This window comes from Physeter macrocephalus, chromosome 1 (assembly GCF_002837175.3).
Source record: "Physeter macrocephalus isolate SW-GA chromosome 1, ASM283717v5, whole genome shotgun sequence".
NCBI classification, from domain to species: domain Eukaryota; kingdom Metazoa; phylum Chordata; class Mammalia; order Artiodactyla; family Physeteridae; genus Physeter; species Physeter macrocephalus.
This window is the reverse complement of record NC_041214.2, coordinates 19034404-19055739: the sequence shown is the minus strand read 5'-3', so window position 1 is coordinate 19055739 and position 21336 is coordinate 19034404. Positions and strand designations below refer to the sequence as shown.

The following is a 21336-nucleotide window of genomic DNA, read 5'->3' as shown; positions in this document are numbered from 1 at the left end:
GTCCCCTGCATTGGCAGGCGGATTCTTAACCACTGCGCCACCAGGGAAGCCCTAACCCCCCTCACTCTTAACCCCTAATCTTTTAAAATTTTTCTTCAGAGCATTTAGCAGCTGAAATTACAGTACACATGTATTTTCTTAATTCTCCATCGCCCCGCTAGACTGAAAGTTCAATGAGGGCAGTGATTTTCTCTTGTCCCCACGGTATTCTCAGTATCTAAACAGATTCTGGAATACACTAGGTACTCAATAAGTACTCGTTGCATGGATAGATGAATAGAAAAGAGGAAGGATCAAGGAAGCACATGAAAGGCAGCTATAAATGATAAAGAGGGCATGGCTGAACAGCATAAATTCTAATGAAGTAGGGCTTTTTCTTTTTTTTCTTTTTTCCACACCACGCAGCCTGTGGGATCTTAGTTCCCTGACCAGGGATTGAACTCAGGCCCTGGGCAGTGAGAGTGTAGAGTCCTAACCGCTGGACCACCAGGGAATTCCCAGAAGTAGGGCTATGAAACAAGGGTGAAAGGAGAAAGTTTGAAAGACACATTCGGTAAATGACACTGGCAAACCCCTGCCCTGTCCCATTCCTGAAGATACCCAAGGCTCCAGAGAACACCAACCCCACTCAAAAAGGCAAAAGGAAAATGAGGTCCTAAGGGGAGAAGTAGATCTAATGTTGCAGTGACAGGGGTTCATCTTGCACAGGGGCCCATGAAAGCAGCAGCCACAGTCCACTCCATAGCTCCAGCTTATAAAAGTGCAGCTTCGGGCTTCCCTGGTGGCGCAGTGCTTGAGAGTCCGCCTGCCGATGCAGAGGACGCGGGTTCGTGCCCCGGTCCGGGAGGATCCCACGTGCCGCGGAGCGGCTGGGCCCGTGAGCCGTGGCCGCTGAGCCTGCGCGTCCGGAGCCTGTGTTCCGCAACGGGAGAGGCCACAACAGTGAGAGGCCCGCGTACCGCAAAAAAACAAAAACAAACAAAAAAAAAGTGCAGCTTCTGATTTTCTGCTTTTGTGCCTTTGTTCATCCTCGTCTCCTGCTCAGAATGCCCACCTTGCTTGTCTATCTGCTCAAATCCTGTCCTCTCAACAACTCAGAATCAGTCTTCTTCTGACCACTCCAGGCTGAAATGCTTTTTCCCTACCCTCAAGTTCCACAGAGAATATAGTATATACCATGCACTCATCACTCTTATTTACTCATTCATTTGTTCATTGATTTGTTTAACTATGATGTACCAGGTACTATTCCAAGCACTGCTTCATTTGACAATTACTGTTTTGTTATTATCTTTTTTTTTTGACTGTGGCACCATGTGGCACGTGGGATCTTAGTTCCCCAACCAGGGATTGAACCCAAGCCCCCTGCTTTGGGAGCACAGAGTCTTAACCACTGGACCACCAGGGAAGTCCCTGTTTTCATCTCATTTTCTACAAGCAAACTGTAATATACTAATAACTAAAACGATTACAGTGAAACCACAAGATTATTGCAAGTTCTAAGGAAATAGTTTATAGACACGACAGAGGAGATAGGGAAAGCAGATAAAAGGAAAACTACAGTATTAGAGGAAAATGGTTTTATGTTTTGAATATTGTCTCTCTAATTAGACTGTGAGATCCTATATTGCAGTCAATCTATACCCTAAAATAATGCCTACATTTTAGATGCATGACAATTTGCAGAGCTATTTTACAAAAATCCATTTTATGAAATAAAGTATGCAATTTTACAAAAATGAATCTAATTGTTATCCTCTGTAGCATTTAGGATTATTAAGATGCCAACTGAAGCAGAGAATCAATTTATTGGAACTGTATTAGGCAGGCGCCCTGAAGAATCAAGGGGCAGCTCCGAGGCCAGGTCCTTAAAGAACAAGAACAGGAGCATCTTTGTGAGGCCATGCAACAAGTCAACCAGCAACTGGCGGGGCTGCCACTAAAATGAACTCGTGCCAACCATTCTGAGTCCTCATGTTTCAGAGTCCCAGGACAGAGACTTATGGGCTCAGCACGAAGAGCGGAGGGCACATGGTCTCTTGTCTGACGGTCCCATCGAACTGTATTCAATTGGAAAGAAATTGTTCTCCAAATGTAAATTGGGGCACAATTGCCAAGACAGCAAAAAACGATCAAGGGGAGAAAAGTGCCTTCCTGATGCCCCTAGTGAGAATTACCCCCTCCCTCATTTAAGTATGCACAGTTCCTTATTTGTTGTATCTTCTCCTATGCCTAATCACACTCTGATTGAATTGATGTTGTTTACATACCTTTTCCTTTCCTCTACTAGCTTACAAGCCCAGAAGGCAGTGGCTGCAGCAGCTGCATCACCCAGAAAATGCTGTCCTAGAGGCCCCCAGTACTCTATTTCAAAATTAGTAAAAAAATATTCTGAGGAGTGAACTTAAGCAAAAGTAAATGCCTTTCTCTCTATTCCATTATAGACAATTTTTATAAATTTTTAATAGTTTTACCTTTCTAATGTGAAAAAAATACAAAATGAATATGGAAAGACATAAATCCTCCTTAGTTGCTTTCCTATCTTCTCTAAATCTGTAAAATGCCCACAGAACATCCCTCATTTTAGTAGGAAATCTTCTAAATTAAAATTTAAGAGGATATAATACGAATCTCATTTTCTTTGGAGCTGACTCAGCTGAGTCCCTTCAACAGTTTGGCCAACTAGCTCCCTACCTGGTGTAACTTTTTTTTTTTTTTTAAATCCACTGTCTTAAAAAAAAAAATTATTTATTTATTTATGGCTGCATTGGGTCTTCGTTGCTGTGTACAGGCTTTCTCTATTTCTCTAGCTGTGGTGAGCGGGGGCTACTCTTGGTTGCAGTGCATGGGCTTCTCATTGCATTGGCTTCTCTTGTCGTGGAGCTTGGGCTCCAGGCGCGCGGGCTCAGTAGTTGTGGCACACGGGCTCAATAGTTGTGGCTTGCCGTCTCTAGAGCACAGGCTCAGTAGTTGTGGTGCACGGGCTGAGTTCCTCCGCAGCATGTGGAATCTTCCCGGGCCAGGGTTCAAACCCGTGTCCCCTGCATTGGCAGGCAGATTCATAACCACTGTGCCACCAGGGAAGCCCCCTGGTATAACTTTTGAATTAGGCTAGAAATAAAATGCTCAGTTCACTGGAGAATAACTCTACTAATAACTGGCTAGGAAGAAATTGCTCTCAGACTTTTCTAACTTGTACCTGGGAAGGTAATTTTAAAAAGCCATCATTGTAGAAAATACATTCTTGAATCTGTCAGAGGTTCTTTTACAAACATTATAAAATAAAATGCAACAGATTAATTCCATAGGGAGACCAGTAATAAGACTCAATCAAATACAGGAAAAAGCAAGAGCATATCCATACAATGAAATATTATTCAGTCATAAAAAATGCATAAAGTACTGATACATGCTACATACAGCATGAACCTTGGAAACGCTATGCTAAGTGAAAGAAGCCAGACACAAAAGCCCATATGTTGTATAATTCGACTTATATGAAGTGTCCAAAAGAGGCAAATCCACAGAAAGCAGATGAGTGGTTGCCTGGGGCTGGAGGGAGGAGGAAAGGGAGAGGGACTGCTAATGGATATGGGTTTCTTTCTGGAGTGATGAAAAGGTTCTGTAATCAGATACTGGTGACAGTTGCACAACTTTGTGAATATTCTAAAACCCATTGAATTGCATTTTGAAAGGGTGAATTTTATGTTATGTGAATTATTTCTCAAAAAAAAACTTTTTTTTTTTTTTTTTTTTTTTTTTTTGCGATACGCGGGCCTCTCACCGCTGTGGCCTCTCCCGTTGCGGAGCACAGGCTCCGGACGCGCAGGCTCAGCGGCCATGGCTCACGGGCCCAGCCGCTCCGCGCCATGTGGGATCCTCCCGGACCGGGGCACGAACCCGAGTCCCCTGCATCGGCAGGCGGGCTCTCAACCACTGCGCCACCAGGGAAGCCCCCCAAAAAACTTTTTTAATGGGAGGGAGGAGGCTTAAGAGATTTGGCATGAAAAGAAATTGTTCTAAGGGCCTAAGAAAGGCACGGAATTTGGTTTTTATGTCTAAGCAAAGAGTGGAACAAAAAAGCATAGGAAAGCATACCTCATGATCACACCCTTAAGGGTCTAAACATTAAAAAAAAAAGCTTATAATTACATTGCTTATATTGTGAGACAACTCATCTTCGCCTTTTTGGAAAGTATACGGTGACTCGCTCATTTATTTTTTTTAGGTACTCAAAACATCGTCTACTACCTTTTTTAGTTCTTTTAGTCTATGCATTGTTACAACAGCCTAGCTGCAAATCAAGTAATTTTATTATGTTGCGGCACTTACACTCACTTGAGCTTTGTAAGAACTTTTTATTTGGAATAAATCTTATGGTTTGCAGACCGTGCCAGGAAACCAAATCCTAACCATCTATACTTGTTCCAATGAAACTCAAAGACTTCCCTGGATTTTCTTTTCCTCATTCTCTGAATTTTAATCTGTGTGTTTTTAGCCTTTGAGTTAACTGAGAAGCCTTTTCGTTCTGTGAACTAAGCACATTCCTTCAAAACCACAGGCATCCACTTCTCATTGGATTTATGACAATCACAACATTGGCATGCAGGTATTAAAAAAACTCAATTTGCTTTTCCCATCACACCTCTGGTTACTTCAGGGAACCCCTCTTCAGTGGAAAAGGGGTAAAGATAATTTCTGTCATCCAAACCATGTCCAAGTACTCCACAGTATTCTGTAGCAATCTGTCCTTTCCTCTGTACATTTCTACAGCTCTAGCCATTGAATCATATTAAGAGTTTTGCTTTCCAGAAGAAGGTGGAGTTTCAAGGAAAAGTGGTCCCAACAGACAGCTTCCCTTCCCCTCTTCAGAATAGCCCCCTTAGGATACTCCTTTCTGCAGCTTGATGAGTTTATGAATTAAACTATTTTCAAGGATGGAATGGCCTGAGAGCATTCTAAACTTTAGGACTTCACCCTTTGTTCGACACACAACATGGGTCATTCTGAGTATTTAATAAATATTTAATGCAGTGGAGTCAGTACCTTTGTAAAAAAAAAAAAGAGCTAGAAAAGGTTTTAAAATTTGCTTTGTTTTCCTATCAGCACAATGCCATACATAATTGGGTGGATTATACCTCAAAGTAAAAGACTAAGAAAAATTAAGAATAAAAGAGGTAAAAGCTCTCATATGGTCTGTGAGAAAGGGCAAAAATCCTTTTCTTCGCGTTGCCTCGCTTTTTAGCTGATGGCTGGGCAGACTGTTCTGCAGAAGATATGGTAACTGCAGGAGAGGAAAATGAAAATTGTATTCTTTGCAACTAAAAAACATCAATTTAGATGCAAGTATAATAAAAGTGCATGGCCTCCCACTCTGATAGCCACATAATTAGCAATATTTCTAATGATAACATAATTTACACTATAATTATTAAAAATGTATCTTATAAAAAGTTAATTGGGTTTAAAATGGCAACAACCTAAGTAGAAGCCAAGTTTCAGAATACATTTAATGTGGATATTTGTATTCCTGATGCTCCTTTTTATTTTAGGTCCATTAAGGAAATAAAATTACTTTTCCTATATTTCCCCATTATGGTAAGTAGAATCTTATGGACTCGTGGCTACCAAACATAATTAAGTCATTTGAGTTCCTGAGCAGAGGACTGGAGCTATACAAACATAAAACAAAGAGCCACTTTGGCTGCATTGGGTCTTCGCTGCTGCATGCGGGTTTCCTCTAGTTGCTGAGAGCGGGGGCTCCTCTTCGTTGCGGTGCGCGGGCTTCTCATTGCGGTGGCTTCTTTTGTTGCGGAGCACAGGCTCTAGGCACGTGGGCTTCAGTAGTTGTGGCACACAGGCCTCAGTAGTTGTGGCTCACGGGCTCTAGAGCACAGGCTCAGTAGTTGTGGCTCACGGGCTTGGCTGCTCTGCGGCATGTGGGATCTTCCCAGACCAGGGCTCGAACCCGTGTCCCCTGCATTGTCAGGTGGATTCTTAACCACCAGGGAAGTCCTAAACATTCTATATATGTGGTCTCATTTGGTCTCTACAAGCCAATGAGATAGGTGTTATTACTCCTATTTTAAAGACAAAGAAACAAGGCTTTGGGAATTTATCAAGGAGCCAAAAGAAGCCACAGAGCCTAAAATTCAAACCCTGTTGTCAAGTTCCAAAGACTGACCTCTTAACCTTCTCATAGGATTATATACTAAAGGGCCACATACTGCTATAAATTTTAAGGGCTCCCACACATGCATCCCTTACACACACTTAATGATTTTTCAAACTTTCCTTGGTATCAGGTTCTCACTTTTCAGTTTTCAAAGAAGTATATTTTCTTCTTATGGTATCCCCACCACTTTTCTAGTTTGCTGCTTTATATTTACCTAAGCTTGGAAACATCAATAACAAAACAAACTCATGGAATTTTGTGAAACACAAAGGAGACTTCCAATGGGTGAAGTATATGTAGACTTTGCGATTATACATATTATTTCCTACTCACAGCTCTGTTCTGAGAGATGAGATGTTACTATTCTGGATTTGAGACATAAAAGCTATTACACTTGTCTAAACATGCATCAGCAAATCCTAAAAAAATCAGCATACTCATAATCCAAAATGTTTTTTTTTTTTTTTTTTTGCGGTACGCGGGCCTCTCACTGTTGTGGCCTCTCCCGTTGCGGAGCACAGGCTCCGGACATGCAGGCTCAGCGGCCATGGCTCACGGGCCCAGCCGCTCCACGGCATGTGGGATCTTCCCAGACCAGGGCACGAACCCGTGTCCCCTGCATTGGCAGGCGGACTCTCAACCACTGCACCGCCAGGGAAGCCCATCCAAAATGTTTTAACAAACATTTAGACAGTTACAGATGGAAAGGAACATCCCAGAGTCAAGAAACCTGGTCATATAAGAGAGTAGAATATTGACTGCATCTGCAGAAAATGTTCATATACAAGTTACAAAAAAATCAAATGTGCCATAAAACAAACAAGGCAGAGGAATGCATAGGGTGTGGAGTGTCCAAACAAGAAAAGGAAGAGGCTCATTAGATGGTCTGTAAAAAAAAGGTGAATCCCAGATTCAAAAGGAAGTTAGGAGACTGCTCCCAACTCACTCTGGCCCAAAAAGGCAAAAAAGGCAGAACATCAGAAAGAAAAACAAAGTATAGCCAAAGGAGACCAGGGGAGTTTGATACAAATAAAAAAAGACTAACATGTGCTTTGTTGTTTTGCTTGGGGTAAGAACAGTGGATACAGAGGAAGAAGAAAGGTTGCCCTAAGGAGACACAGGGATATTATTTCAATCTTGGCTGGAGTCAGCCCTGCTTATCTCCCACCAAATGCAGAAAAGTAAGAAGCCTCACAGAGCTATTTTCATCATATAAGCTTGGCAGGCATGTTGCTTTTAAACCTGATGACATATGCTACTATTTCATGTAATATATAAAGTTTCCTTTTGTTTGTGAGGTTGTTAATATGAAAGCTTCATTAATCAAGTTATCACTATAATTAAAAATTATCTGATTATAGTTTGCTAATATCTGATATTATAGTTATTTTGCAACTGCAGAACATATATGTATGGGAAAAGGGTGACCCAGATGCCTGCAGGGGGATGATGGGTGGTAATATCAATTGTGCTTTTCTTCCACTGGCCTCTGTTTCCTGCTGGGCTCTCCTTTAAGAGAAAGAAGAAACATGATGTCACTCTGACCTGAAAATCTCTAACTCTTAGAAGGTAAAGTATTGATAGAGCTTAGAGTTCAGTTTAGAGTCTGACGTTTCTCAAGACCTTCCTGAGTTGCTGCATGGGATGAGATTCTCAGAATAAGGTCTTGGCTAGATATTTAAGACTGAACCCCAGTTTCTACCCTTCCATATGACTTTCTCCTTAAGTCTGTTACTCCTTAAGCCTCCCTGTGTCTCCCTAAGTTTCCCTGTGTCCCTGTACTCTATGAGGCTGACCTGACACATCAGCATATGAATTTTTCAGGCTAACAGCTTATAGTTACCCACTAAAAAGCAAAACAAACAAAAATCAAGTTTGTAAGGAAGAAGGGATATTTGCTTGGAAAGTAGTAAACATGGCCTTTCTTTGCCCTCTTTATACTTTATTCGAACAGAATTATAAAAAGTGACTATAATTTATATCCAGATAATTAAGAATGGATTACATTATGTCTGCATCCATTGTTTATAAATGTAAATGACAGTGTATCTCTTAGATGCTTTGGATAATAGGGAAAAAAAGTAGTCCTTAATAAAATGCAATATATTCACACAAATTTGAGTACTATTTAAGCTTATTAGCCATGGCAACTTAAACTTAAGCAACATGGTAAATACTTATTATATTCACAGGCAAAGAAAAATGCAAGAACTGCCTAAATATAGCACTAAAAAAATTTATATTCACTTCCAACTATCCTGTGGCTGTTAACATCATGGGGTGCTTTTAAAGGTCAAAAACATTAAACTGTCTAGGAATATTCTGAATAGTAATAGCATTACATTGTGAACTTTATTGTCAAATTTAGGTCAATAAGGAGGAAAATAATAAAGTTAAGTAGTCAAAAGAAGTATCAAAAAAAGTACAGTCATTTATATATACAGAGGATTTGAACAGTATTATATATGGATTCACTTCTAGTTGATTCAATCCTATTTACACATTTAAAATACAAAATACATCTTAATTGTCAAGAAGCTGACCACATTTAGCACCAGGAAAGGAAATTTACTTAGCCTTTGATCATGACCTCAGTATCTTCACACAGGAAAAGAAATGTTATCAAATCTCTATGTATTTATCACTATCAATTAAAAAATTTATTTTGAAAAGTAACTGCTGCATATCATCAATTCACAAGTGATTCTAAGGGAAGAAAACAAGCTGGGACTACTTGATATTGCGCACAACTCTCCTACAGTGGTTTGTTTTCATCTCTTCCAAGGCTTGTTCCAATTGCTGAACCAAATGGAGCAGGGTGGCTGGGTCTGTCTGCAGAACTTGGGTGTTGTGATCACCGTTCTGATTAAGGTGTAGCTTTATAGTCACTGATGGCTTCATCTGTTGCCTGAGGCTTCTGCTTGCAAGCTTGATTTTAAATGGAATAAGAGCATAAGGACTATTTAATAATCATGCTAAACATATAATAGTTACATTACACCATACAAAAAATCTAATTTCAGATGAATCACAGACTTCAAAAAGAAAAGTAACTTTAAAACCCTTGGAAAGAGGGACTTCCCTGGTGACGCAGTGGTTAAGAATCCGCCTGCCGATGCAGGGGACACGGGTTCGAGCCCTGGTCCAGGAAGATCCCACACGCTGCGGAGCAATTAAGCCCGTGCGCCACAACTACTGAGTCTGCGCTCTAGAGCCCGTGAGCCACAACTACTGAAGCCTGCGCACCTAGAGCCCGTGCTCTGCAACAAGAGAAGCCACCGCAATGAGAAGCCCACGCGCCACAATGAAGGGTAGACCCCGCTCGCCACAACTAGAGAAAGCCCGCACGCAGCAACAAAGACCCAAGGCAGCCAAAGATAAATAAATAAAATAAATTTATATTAAAAAAAAACGGGGCTCCCCTGGTGGCGCAGTGGTTGAGAGTCCGCCTGCCAATGCAGGGGACACGGGTTCGTGCCCCGGTCCGGGAAGATCCCACATGCCGCGGGGCGGCTGGGCCCGTGAGCCATGGCCGCTGAGCCTGCGCGTCCGGAGCCTGTGCTCCGCAACGGGAGAGGCCACAACAGTGAGAGGCCCGCGTAACACACACAAAAACAAAACAAAACAACAACAACAACAAACAAAAGAAAAACAAACCTTTGGAAAAAAAAAAGAAACCAGAATGTATAGTCAATCAGGATGTCTAGTCAGCATGGAAGGGTTTCTTAAACATGATATAAAAAGAAAAACCATAAAGAAAAAAACTGATACATTGAACCATCATTAAAATTTCTTCGAAGGATACCTAAAAATGGTGGAAAAACAAGCCACAAACTGAGAAAAGATATTTTGTAACACATACAATCAAAAAAGTTAGTATCAAGAATGTATGAAGAACTGCTCTGATTTAATACAAACCCCACAAAACCAAGAAAAAATTGTACAGAGACCTATCTAAGCACTCTGCAGAAGTAACACAAATAGATAAACACAGGAAATATGTTCAACTTTATTAGAAATCAGTAAAATGGCCAATAAAATCCTAAGATACTGTTTATCAGCCTTGCAAGAATTAGAAACCTGTCCATACCGAGCACTGTAAAGTGATGGTAATGAAAACTCTCATCCACTGCTGGTGAGAGTGATGACAGAATCACTTTGGAAAACGTATACGTTACCAGCAATACATAATAGTATTTGCTTCCAAGAGTCCAAAACTAGACAAATCTCAAATACTCTTTAACAACAGAATGGATAAATTGAGAATATTCATACAGTGAAATGCTTACTAAATGACAGCAAAAAGTGAACTACAGCAACATGAATTGTCATGAATAAATCTAAAAAGAAAACGTTCAATCAAAAAAGCAAGTTGCAGAAGAATACATGAAAATCTAAAAACTATACAGTTTAGTGAAAAAATATACATTAAAAAAACTATAAAGAAAAGATTAACAGAAAATTCAGGATAATGGTTACCCTTAGGGGGCTGGGAGGGGGTTGTAATTTGGGGAGGGTGATTCACAGTAGTACTGAATGACAGTGCTACAGGATAAAGAACAGTAGCCCACAAAGTTTTTCTTTCCACAAATTTCTTGATATGGACTTATTTTTTTAATGGGGATGAAATTCTGTCCTTCTCCCTGTAAAAATAACAGCAGCAACCTTAAAAGGATAAGCCCTAAAGCTAACATTCTCCTGCACCGGTCTCAGATGCATTCAATTTACTGATGCTATTTAACAAGTGCTGGCAATTTATGAAGTATGGGAAATGCGTCTAGTAGAAACTAACCTATGATGATTGATTTATTTCCCATAAGCAACTGCACAATAATTAGCTGGTAACTATCCATTCGCTACCAGTCTCCATGAGATGAGTCAGCTACTCAAAAACCAAAGGTTCTATATCCTGTTACTAGTTTCCTAGCCATTTATCTGGTCTTCATCTGACAAGACTTCTTCACTTCCTTCCTTCCTTGAGCTCAGTAAATCCATTAGTTCTCTGAGTAGCTTTTTTAGCCCTTAAACACCTCACCACATGGCAATATTCATTCAACATACCCTCAACATTAAACTGTATTAGTCCTTGCAGTAACACAGCAATTCAAACTCATTTTACTGGGCAAATGAACTCTCTTGAGTCTAATTTTAGAAATTTCAATTGCCTAAGTTTCTAACTTCTAAAAATGTCTTAATAATGGAAAAACTCAAAGCAAATCAATAAAGCCAAAAAAAGAACCTCTAAGGGCTAAATGGAACCCAAAAGTCAGAAGCTATCTCCACATAAGAGAGGGATACAAGATAAACTAGTGCTGAAGTTCATGAACACGACCATCCCCAAATCTCCTCCACCTGGTTATTATGAGAGGACTTAAACATAAAGGCATAACCACAGTGATCTCTTCCTCCCCGTGAGCCCCACAGGAGTTGCTGCCTCTAAGGTCTCCAAGAGCATAAACTGTGTCAAGTTCTTTGCTGTAGCCACACCACTTGGCACATGATAGGTGTACAAGAAATATTTAATAAATAACACGGTTAAGAAGCTGCTGACCACCTCTCCTTATTTATATTCAGTATTGAATGCCTATTATGTGTCAGGCATTGTGTTGGAGACACAGTAGTGAACAAGACACAGCACGTACCGTCAAGGAGCCTATAATCTGTTTATACTTTCTCCTGTGTTAATACATATTCAAGCACTCAACACCCTGGGAAATAATTGCTAAACTCTAACTGAATTTCTATAACCTACCTGGACCATTCAAATCAGGAAGAATCCACTATTACAGCAGTTTACAAACTTTATTGCGCATTAGAATTACCTGGGTGACAGGGGAGCTTTGAAAGATGCTGATGCCCAGGCCCAACTCCACACCAATAAATCAGAACCTCTAGGGCAGAACACGGACATCAGAATCTTTAAAGTTCCCTGGGTTATTCCAGTGTGCAATCAAGTTAGGGAGCTAGGGAGCTATCCCACATATTCATTTGTTCATTCCCATATCCATGTGGGCCTTTACAACTTATGCTGTCTCCTCTGTCAAGAATATTACCCTGGTTTTCTCTGTCCATTCATTTTGCTGAAATTTCACCTCCTTTTCTTGAAGCTTTTCTGGATCATGCCAGTGTACACTGAACTACCTGAGCTATATGGCTTTTCTGAAATACTCAGCTGTACCTTCATTTATACAATTCTATTCTTTTTTCCTCTCCAGAACCTTATTTCACAGCTATCTTTAATTACTAGTTATTTTGAGAACACTAATATCCCTAACCAGATAACACCTTTTCCAGCTGAGAAAGTGTCTTACACTTCTTTTGTGTCCCAAAGCATTCAGAACAGCTCTGATTAGAGCTGATTAGTGAGTGGATGACATTCAGCAAACATCTATTAACTAACTTATCTGTCACTGCTTGAGAAAGGGCTTCATGTGATAGTCTGAAATATCCCTTTTGGTTATTTACGTGGCTTTAAAAACAACTCAATCTCACAAAAAGAAGGCAGACACAGAAGAATATTTACTGAATCATTCCATGTATAGAAAGTTAAAGAGCAGGAAAAAGTAATCTGTGCATCAGAAGTCCGGATGCTAGTTACCTTTGAAAAGAAGGATAGGGGAAGTAATTGGTAGGAGGCAAGGAGGATGCTTCCGAGGTGCTGGTCATGGGTAAGTGTCGGTTTCATGGGTGTTTTCACCACATGATTCACTGGGCTGTATATTGACCTGTGTACTTTTTTACATATGTGTTTTATTTAGACAGAAAGTTCTTAAAAAGCTAAGCACCACTTTAAAAATATGGATAGCCATCTGCTTTTACAAATAACCTATTTCTTATAAACTTCACAAATTAAATCAGTGTGAACACATTAAAAGTATAAGAAAATGAACTATTTGGGAAATTAAAAAACTAAAGTTTCAAACCAGAGTTTGGTTAAGATGGTAAAGAATACAACAAGCCTCAGGACATAAACCTAAAATAAATCTTATATTCTATGTCAGGTTTAAAAAAAATAGTCATACCTGTACATCTAGTCGCCATTCAAGGCTGTGGTAACTGGGAAGGTCTGGTGCCAATTCACTCAGGATAGTTCTGATCTCTTTTCTGTTGTCCAGATAAAGCTGAAGCAACAATTTGTTCAATTCCTCAGAGAATCCAAGAACAAAAACTGAGTCTTGGAAATCCAGTTCAGAAATCTAAAAGAGAATCGAGTTTAACAGAACATCAAAATTTATTTTTGTCTAGGAAATGCTGAAATACTGGATATATGCAAAAGAATATGAAATCCCTTAATTCTTTTCTGTCTAGTAAAAGAAATAACACTCCTTAGTAAAAGGCAACCCTTGCCCACTATTCCAAATTCCAAGTTTCTGATACATAAAAATAAGCAACAAAAACAAAAATAAACTAGTGGGACTATTTCAAATTAAAAAGCTTCTGGGGGCTTCCCTGGTGGCGCAGTGGATAAGAATCCGCCTGCCAATGCAGGGGACACAGGTTCGATCCCTGGTCCGGGAAGATCCCACACGCTGCAGAACAACTAAGCCTGTGCGCCACAACTACTGAGCCTGAGCTCTAGAGCCCACGAGCCACAACTACTGAAGCCTGCGTGCCTAGAGCCCGTGCTCTGCAACAAGAGAAGCCACCATAATGAAATGCCCACGCACCGCAATGAAGAGCAGCCCCCACTCACCGCAGCTAGAGAGAAAGCCCGTATGCAGCAATGAAGGCCCAACTCAGCCAAAAATAAATAAATTTATAATAAAAAATAAAAATAAAAAGCTTCTGCAGGGCCAAGGAAAGCATTAATAAAACAAAAAGGCAACATACCGAATGAGAGAAAATATTTGCAAATCATATATCTGATAAAGGGTTCATATCCAAAAAATATAGAGAACTCATATAATAGCCAAAAAACCAAACAATTTGATTAAAAAATGGGCAGAAGATCTGAATACACATTTTCCAAAGAACACATACAGATGGCCAACAGGTACATGAAAAGATGCTCAACATCATTAATCATCACGGAAATGCAAATCAAAATCACAATGAGATATCACCTCACACCTGTTGGAATGGCTCTTATCAGAAAGACAAGAGATAACAAGTGTTGGCGAGGATGCGGAGAAAAGGGAACCCTCTTGCACTGCTGGTGGGAATGTAAATTGGTGCAGCCACCATGTAGAACAGTATGGAGGGTCCTCCAAAAATTAAAAATCGAACTGCCATATGATCCGGCTATTCTACTTCTGGGTATTTATCCAAAGAAGACAAAAACACTAACTTGAACAGATACATGTGCTGCCATGTTCACTGCATCACTATTTACAATAGCTAAGATAAGGAAACAAACTCATTGTCCATCAATGGATGAATGGATAAAGAAATTGAAGCATATATATACAATGGAATATTATCCACAAGAAAAAATGAAAGAATAAAATCTTGCCATTTGCAACAACATGGATGGAACTCAAGGGCATTATGCTAAGTGAATTAAGTCAGACAGAGAAAGGAATACTGTGCGATCTCTCTTACATGTCAAATCTTAAAAAACAAAACCAAAAAACCCACCAAGGTCACAGATACAGAGAACAGATTGGTGGTTGCCAGAGGCAGGGAGTAGGAGGTGGGATGGGAGAAAGAGGTGAATGGTGTCAAAAGACTTTTAAAAAAAAAAAAGCCTTAGTGAGAGAATGAGGGCTCCTGGTTTGGGTAAGTCCTAGTGGGATACTCAGATGCTGACTGGACACAAAGAAATCATATATTTGGCCAGTAAAGGGAGCTGGGGGAGAAGGGCATGGAGTCCCAGTTTTGCTGCCCACTGGCTCAGCATTATTGGGGACCAACCCTAACACTGGCATGGACCCACAATAGGATAAAAGGAAGCTGCCAACAGCAGCCTTGCTTTTACTCCCTTATTGGATGATTGAAGTGAGGAGGGGATAAAAAGGTAGAGAAAATGTAGAGAAAGCACACTCTTTCTCTTTGCTCCTCTTCCTTTCGTTGTATTCACCTCAGCCACTTTAACACTCTACTTTCCTTGCTCTTTTCCAATTTCTGCATGCCACCCTTTCTTTTTCAGGTTTGTTAACGTCATTAGACTTGTCTCTGTTTATAATAGCATAGGCTTGTATACTTTATCCCTTCAACAAATATTTTCTGAGATCCTTCTGTGGGATAGGTCTTGTGCTAGGAGGACAGAGCTGAACAAAACAAACAGGCTCACTGCCTTTATGGAGGAGATTATAGTCCTTGGGGCCGGGCAGGTTAGGTTAGCTGACCAATCACACCAGGTGGTCTGTCAGAAGATTCAGTTTGACTACACAGAAGAGCAAGAGGCTAGAGATCTATTCCCAGGAGGAGAGCAGCCAGGAAAGCTCTGGATAGGGCCAGAAAGGATTGCTTAGGGCAGCAAAAATGAGTTCCCCATATCAATTAATGGAACATGGATTTATGGGACAGGGCATTTGCTGTGGACCACCTCTAAGTGTAATATTTTAGGAAGCCCGACAAAAGGGATCTATAAAATAAATTTTTTATGTAGTTGTTCATAACCACTCAAATAATCTAACTGTTCACCATGTAGAACAGTATGGAGGGTCCTCCAAAAATTAAAAATCGAACTGCCATATGATCCGGCTATTCTACTTCTGGGTATTTATCCAAAGAAGACAAAAACACTAACTTGAACAGATACATGTGCTGCCATGTTCACTGCATCACTATTTACAATAGCTAAGATAAGGAAACAAACTCATTGTCCATCAATGGATGAATGGATAAAGAAACTGAAGCATATATATACAATGGAATATTATCCACAAGAAAAAATGAAAGAATAAAATCTTGCCATTTGCAACAACATGGATGGAACTCAAGGGCATTATGCTAAGTGAATTAAGTCAGACAGAGAAAGGAATACTGTGCGATCTCTCTTACATGTCAAATCTTAAAAAACAAAACCAAAAAACCCACCAAGGTCACAGATACAGAGAACAGATTGGTGGTTGCCAGAGGCAGGGAGTAGGAGGTGGGATGGGAGAAAGAGGTGAATGGTGTCAAAAGACTTTTAAAAAAAAAAAAGCCTTAGTGAGAGAATGAGGGCTCCTGGTTTGGGTAAGTCCTAGTGGGATACTCAGATGCTGACTGGACACAAAGAAATCATATATTTGGCCAGTAAAGGGAGCTGGGGGAGAAGGGCATGGAGTCCCAGTTTTGCTGCCCACTGGCTCAGCATTATTGGGGACCAACCCTAACACTGGCATGGACCCTCAATAGGATAAAAGGAAGCTGCCAACAGCAGCCTTGCTTTTACTCCCTTATTGGATGATTGAAGTGAGGAGGGGATAAAAAGGTAGAGAAAATGTAGAGAAAGCACACTCTTTCTCTTTGCTCCTCTTCCTTTCGTTGTATTCACCTCAGCCACTTTAACACTCTACTTTCCTTGCTCTTTTCCAATTTCTGCATGCCACCCTTTCTTTTTCAGGTTTGTTAACGTCATTAGACTTGTCTCTGTTTATAATAGCATAGGCTTGTATACTTTATCCCTTCAACAAATATTTTCTGAGATCCTTCTGTGGGATAGGTCTTGTGCTAGGAGGACAGAGCTGAACAAAACAAACAGGCTCACTGCCTTTATGGAGGAGATTATAGTCCTTGGGGCCGGGCAGGTTAGGTTAGCTGACCAATCACACCAGGTGGTCTGTCAGAAGATTCAGTTTGACTACACAGAAGAGCAAGAGGCTAGAGATCTATTCCCAGGAGGAGAGCAGCCAGGAAAGCTCTGGATAGGGCCAGAAAGGATTGCTTAGGGCAGCAAAAATGAGTTCCCCATATCAATTAATGGAACATGGATTTATGGGACAGGGCATTTGCTGTGGACCACCTCTAAGTGTAATATTTTAGGAAGCCCGACAAAAGGGATCTATAAAATAAATTTTTTATGTAGTTGTTCATAACCACTCAAATAATCTAACTGTTAGGGTGAAAACAACTCAGGTAAGCCACACTGCATCTTTTATCACTTCCAGCATTAGGATTCACTATCAAAATGTTGAGCCTCTAGTGTAGTTTCCCAAATTTGCCTGATCTTAAGAATCACTTGACGCACCTTGGGAAAAGATTAATTCTCAAGCCCCTCCTCTGGAAAGCCTGATTCAATAGGTTTGAGGTAGGAACCGGGAATCTGGTTAACAAGGGTCACGCGTGATTCTTACAAAAAGGTAAATCTGAGACACAGTAGAATGGATAATATGTAAATTAACCCCCATGCAGCCACCTGTAATTTTTCAAATATTTTTTCTATTAGGAGCATGAAGAAACAAATACTGGTACAAGATCCCTCAGCTAGTATTAAGGAAGGGGAAATTAACACTTAAAAAAAAAATGGAAAAAATTTTCTCAATTCTCCAACAAGCTATATACTGCTAATATGAAAAAAATTAAAATAATTTCATTCGCCCTCCTCTTGGGATACATACTATGGTATATGGTTTAATAACATGCAGAATTAGAGGCAATTCTAATTTATACTAATAAGAGGTATGCATGCCAGCAGATCACATTATAGTCAGATTGCTTAGGCATGGCTTCACTAAATCCATTATAAACCAGTAACAACATTACTGAAATGAGCAGATCCTGCCAGGACTGATGTAGAATATACTGAACCTCCTTAAGGTCCTGCTAGTACAAAACAGTCCACAAAAGCACTTACCATGAGCTTTGAACTTTCAGTAAGGAGGTGTATTAATCCTTCCACACCATGTTGGACAGTGTCACTACTTACGCTGAGTTTTCCTGAAAAAAGAGGAAAAATGAGCAAATAAATTATGTTGTATTTATTCTTTTATTCAAACTCTAAAGAGTAAATGTTATCTATTCCATGTTTTCAAACACTGTAATTATTATAAAAAATAATTACTTGGGAATAGCCTCCTGTTCATTCTCCACTCCCAGCCAAATGCCTTCAGTATTTCCCACCATGTAACCTTTACAAAAACAGACACGTGGAGACAATACCAGGCGCACAGTGCTTCTCTTGAGTGCGCCGCTACTTCAAGCCTGGCAGAAGGGACAATAATAGAAACCGTCCCTCGTCCATCGGGGTAAAAATACTTCAGCAAAAGCAGATGTCTGAAAAACTAATAATAACCAAACACTTGTATATTTATCGTTCACCCAGCTATTCCACACACTTGGATGCAGGTAAGAATCACAGTATTCTGGCAGATGGTATTATGTCCATTAACACGTCAGGAAATAGACTTAATACAAGCTTTTAAAAACTCACAATACTTAGGGGACGGGCAGGATTTGCGCCCTGACTTTAGAGCCCTTCTGCTTTTATTCTGCCACTATGGAAATAAGACGTTTAGAGTCCCAATAACCCTTTCCCCTCCAGGCGGACAGAGAACGCACTTCTCCGCGCAGTTTTCAGCGCTGTGCCTCCCCCCTTCTTACTCGCAGCGCCTTCGTAGATCTTGGGGTTAGAGCCACGCCTCAGGAACTCCACCGCAATTCGCCCAAACTCAGCGACCACTGCAACGGAAACAAGGAGACCCTTAGCACCGGGCGCTCCCACCGATCCCCTCCCCAGGCCGCAGAGCACCACCCTCCGCCGCCGGGCCCCCTGACCCGCGCTGTCCACTTGCGGCAGGAAGGCCAGGTGCTCCTTGTGCTCCTCCGACAGGTCCAGCAGCATCTTCTCTGGCTGGCCGATTTCTCCCCGCAGCGCTAACCCCGCCCTCGCCACTTCCGGGCCCCGAGTCCAACTGTAAAAAGGCTCCGGCGTCTCAGCGTCCCGAGCTTTCGGTTCCGCCTTACCGCCGTCCTACACTCAAACGCCTTCCGCGGCGCAGGCTGGGATGAGAAGATTCTTCAGTTCGCCAGTCAGTTGTAGCCTGCCGGGTGTAGAATGCTGTTCTCTGAGGAAGATGAAAAGAAGTTTAAAATTCGACACGTCCCCCCCCCCCGGGAGCTTACATTAATAATATCAATAGCTAACATTTATTAAGCACTATGTCAGGAACTGTTCTTACATTTAACTTATTTAGAGTTCACAAGAACCTTATGAGGTAGGTACCATTATTGTTCCCATTAGAGACAAGGAAACTGAGAGACAGGTCAAGCAGTTGAAGGTAACTTTTATAGAGCTATTAGTTTGTACAGAGCTATTGTATATGTTATCTTACTTGATTTATCTTATTTAATACGCTCAATAGCCATGACATCGTTTGTACAGATGAAGAATCCAAGCTCCAAAGACTATGTCATAGCCAGTGACAGAGCTGGAAGGAGAGGGTCAGAGCCCTTGATCACCTGCTCCAAAACCCATCATTCTGCACAGCAGGCTGAAAGCTGAAGGTTAGTAACAAGTTCTGTGAGTGATTATAAATTAGGATAAGGACGATGAAGAGGAGGAAGACGACGACTACGCTTGTCTTTATTTTTATGTGTTGGGGGCAGTGTGAGAATTTGGTTCCTTTACCAACTCGCTCTTCTCACCTGTTGTGGTGCAAATATAAGAGACTACAGAATGGCTAATTGATAGTCTTCAAATCTCACTGTCTTGGTGGGGGAAAGCATGGGGGAAAAGAGAGAGAGAGACAGAGAGAGACTTCACATCTACGGTTGTTATATCTAGGGACATAGATAGAAAGCTGTCTATCTATACGCCAAGCTTTCTATACTCCAAGTCTCCTGAGCAGAAGCGAAAACTGGAAGAGTTTTTCAGCTGTGTTCTCTGTGTCTGCCTCATCCCTTACATCTGACTGAAACTGAAATTGTTTCCCATACTGGGGCACAAAAAGGCAGGTCTTTAAACTTGTTAGTTAGGTCTTGAAGCAGCATTTGCAGAGAGAGCCCAATTCTTACTTAGACTGTGTTGCAGATCAGCAAAAATGACATTTTCTGAAGAAGGTTTTATACATACATTATTGAGAAAATGTCCATTATTTATAGGGCATAAGGAATGCCAAAATGAATTTACAAATAGGTGTAATATTATGCCAATATAAAATAGCATTTCTTCCCTGTGATCTCAGGGACTGAAGTGGGAGTGAAGGCGGGGGTGGGGCAGGGGTGAAGGTAGGAAATAAAGATGAACAGAATGGGGTGGTCAAGGAAGGTGTTCCAAAAGCCAAGTTATAGCTGGGGGAAACAGCCTGGGAGTTAAAACTTCCTAGGATAATGTGCAGAGTGACTTTCTGTTACCAAACGTTATGTAGTTGTTTAGAGGTAATTACCTGAGTCAAAAGTCAAAAGTCTAGGTTCCAGATCTGGCTCTGACTCTCACTACCTGTAGGGCCTCCAGCAAGTTATTCTCATATGTTATAAATTTAACCTCTTCATGTGTAAAATGGGTATTTTAATGATGACTGTCCTTCTGTGCCATGCAGGGCTGCTATGATGCTCAGATGAATTAATAAATTCATATCAAGAAATTGATTTTGATGATCAAATTAAACAATAAATTAGCATTAACAAATGATTTGTTAGCTGAAACATTTATATTTTGTAGGAGCAGATTTTGTGTACACAGGTCATTGAGAATTCCATGAGCCTGATCATCCTAAGATCTATTCATTTAATATAACAAATATTTATAGAGCAATGACTCAAAGCTCAAGTATATGCTATGCCTTGGCAACTTAGAGATGAATAAAACACTGTCCCTGCCTTCTAGGAGATGATAGTAAAGTAAAGGAGACAGTCAAGTAATCTGAATACAGTGTGATGAGTGGTAATACCCGAGGAAGGAACAAAATGACCTGGAGCGAAGAGAAGGTGACACTTAACTTTGATTTAAATAAGATTCAGGTTTAGAATAAATGTCCCATGGTATCCTGTCTATGCTAATAATACTTTACAACTGTATAATATTATAAGAAAATAAGATCTTAATGTCACTTCATGCTGTCTTACTAGGGCTAAAGTGAAGAAAGGATAAATACTCTGTAATTTTTCAGTTGATTCTGGCAAGGAACAAGGCTTCATATCAATTGTCCTCTCACATTTTCTCCTTATCATCCTCCACCTCCCTTTTTTCCTCTCATATTCCCCCATATTTCTTTCTTCTTCATAGACACTCCTGCCCCAGAATCTTTGCACCAGGCATCTCCTTGGTTATGTTTTCAATGATACATAAAATAGTG

The 21336-nt window shown here is 40.6% G+C and overlaps 1 protein-coding gene across 2 annotated transcripts; it reads right to left on the bottom strand.

The window, feature by feature from the left end:
* Positions 1-8512: 8512 nt before the first annotated feature.
* Positions 8513-18938, bottom strand: COMMD2 (COMM domain containing 2). 2 transcript variants are annotated; one of them, XM_007111351.2, is made up of 5 exons: positions 18818-18938; positions 18644-18721; positions 17898-17980; positions 13198-13371; positions 8513-9103 (listed from the first exon to the last, which is right to left on the bottom strand). In XM_007111351.2, the coding sequence occupies exons 1-5, from the start codon at positions 18882-18884 to the stop codon at positions 8906-8908; spliced, it is 600 nt and encodes a 199-aa protein (XP_007111413.1). In that variant the 5' UTR covers positions 18885-18938; the 3' UTR covers positions 8513-8905. The 2 variants fall into 2 exon arrangements, with proteins under 2 accessions (XP_007111413.1, XP_007111412.1); XM_007111350.4 differs by having other exon boundaries at positions 18602-18721; positions 18818-18927.
* Positions 18939-21336: the final 2398 nt, after the last annotated feature.

What these genes read in the sequence shown, in the direction of transcription:
- COMMD2 (XM_007111350.4), bottom strand. Translation starts at nt 18,884, where the DNA reads ATGCTGCTGGACCTGTCGGAGGAGCACAAGGAGCACCTGGCCTTCCTG. An exon ending in GCTGAAAACTGCGCGGAGAA is followed by an intron (nt 17,981 to 18,601) that starts GTGCGTTCTCTG and finishes CTCTTTTTTCAG; the next exon opens with GAAAACTCAGCGTAAGTAGT. An exon ending in CTGAAAGTTCAAAGCTCATG is followed by an intron (nt 13,372 to 17,897) that starts GTAAGTGCTTTT and finishes ATTCTCTTTTAG; the next exon opens with ATTTCTGAACTGGATTTCCA.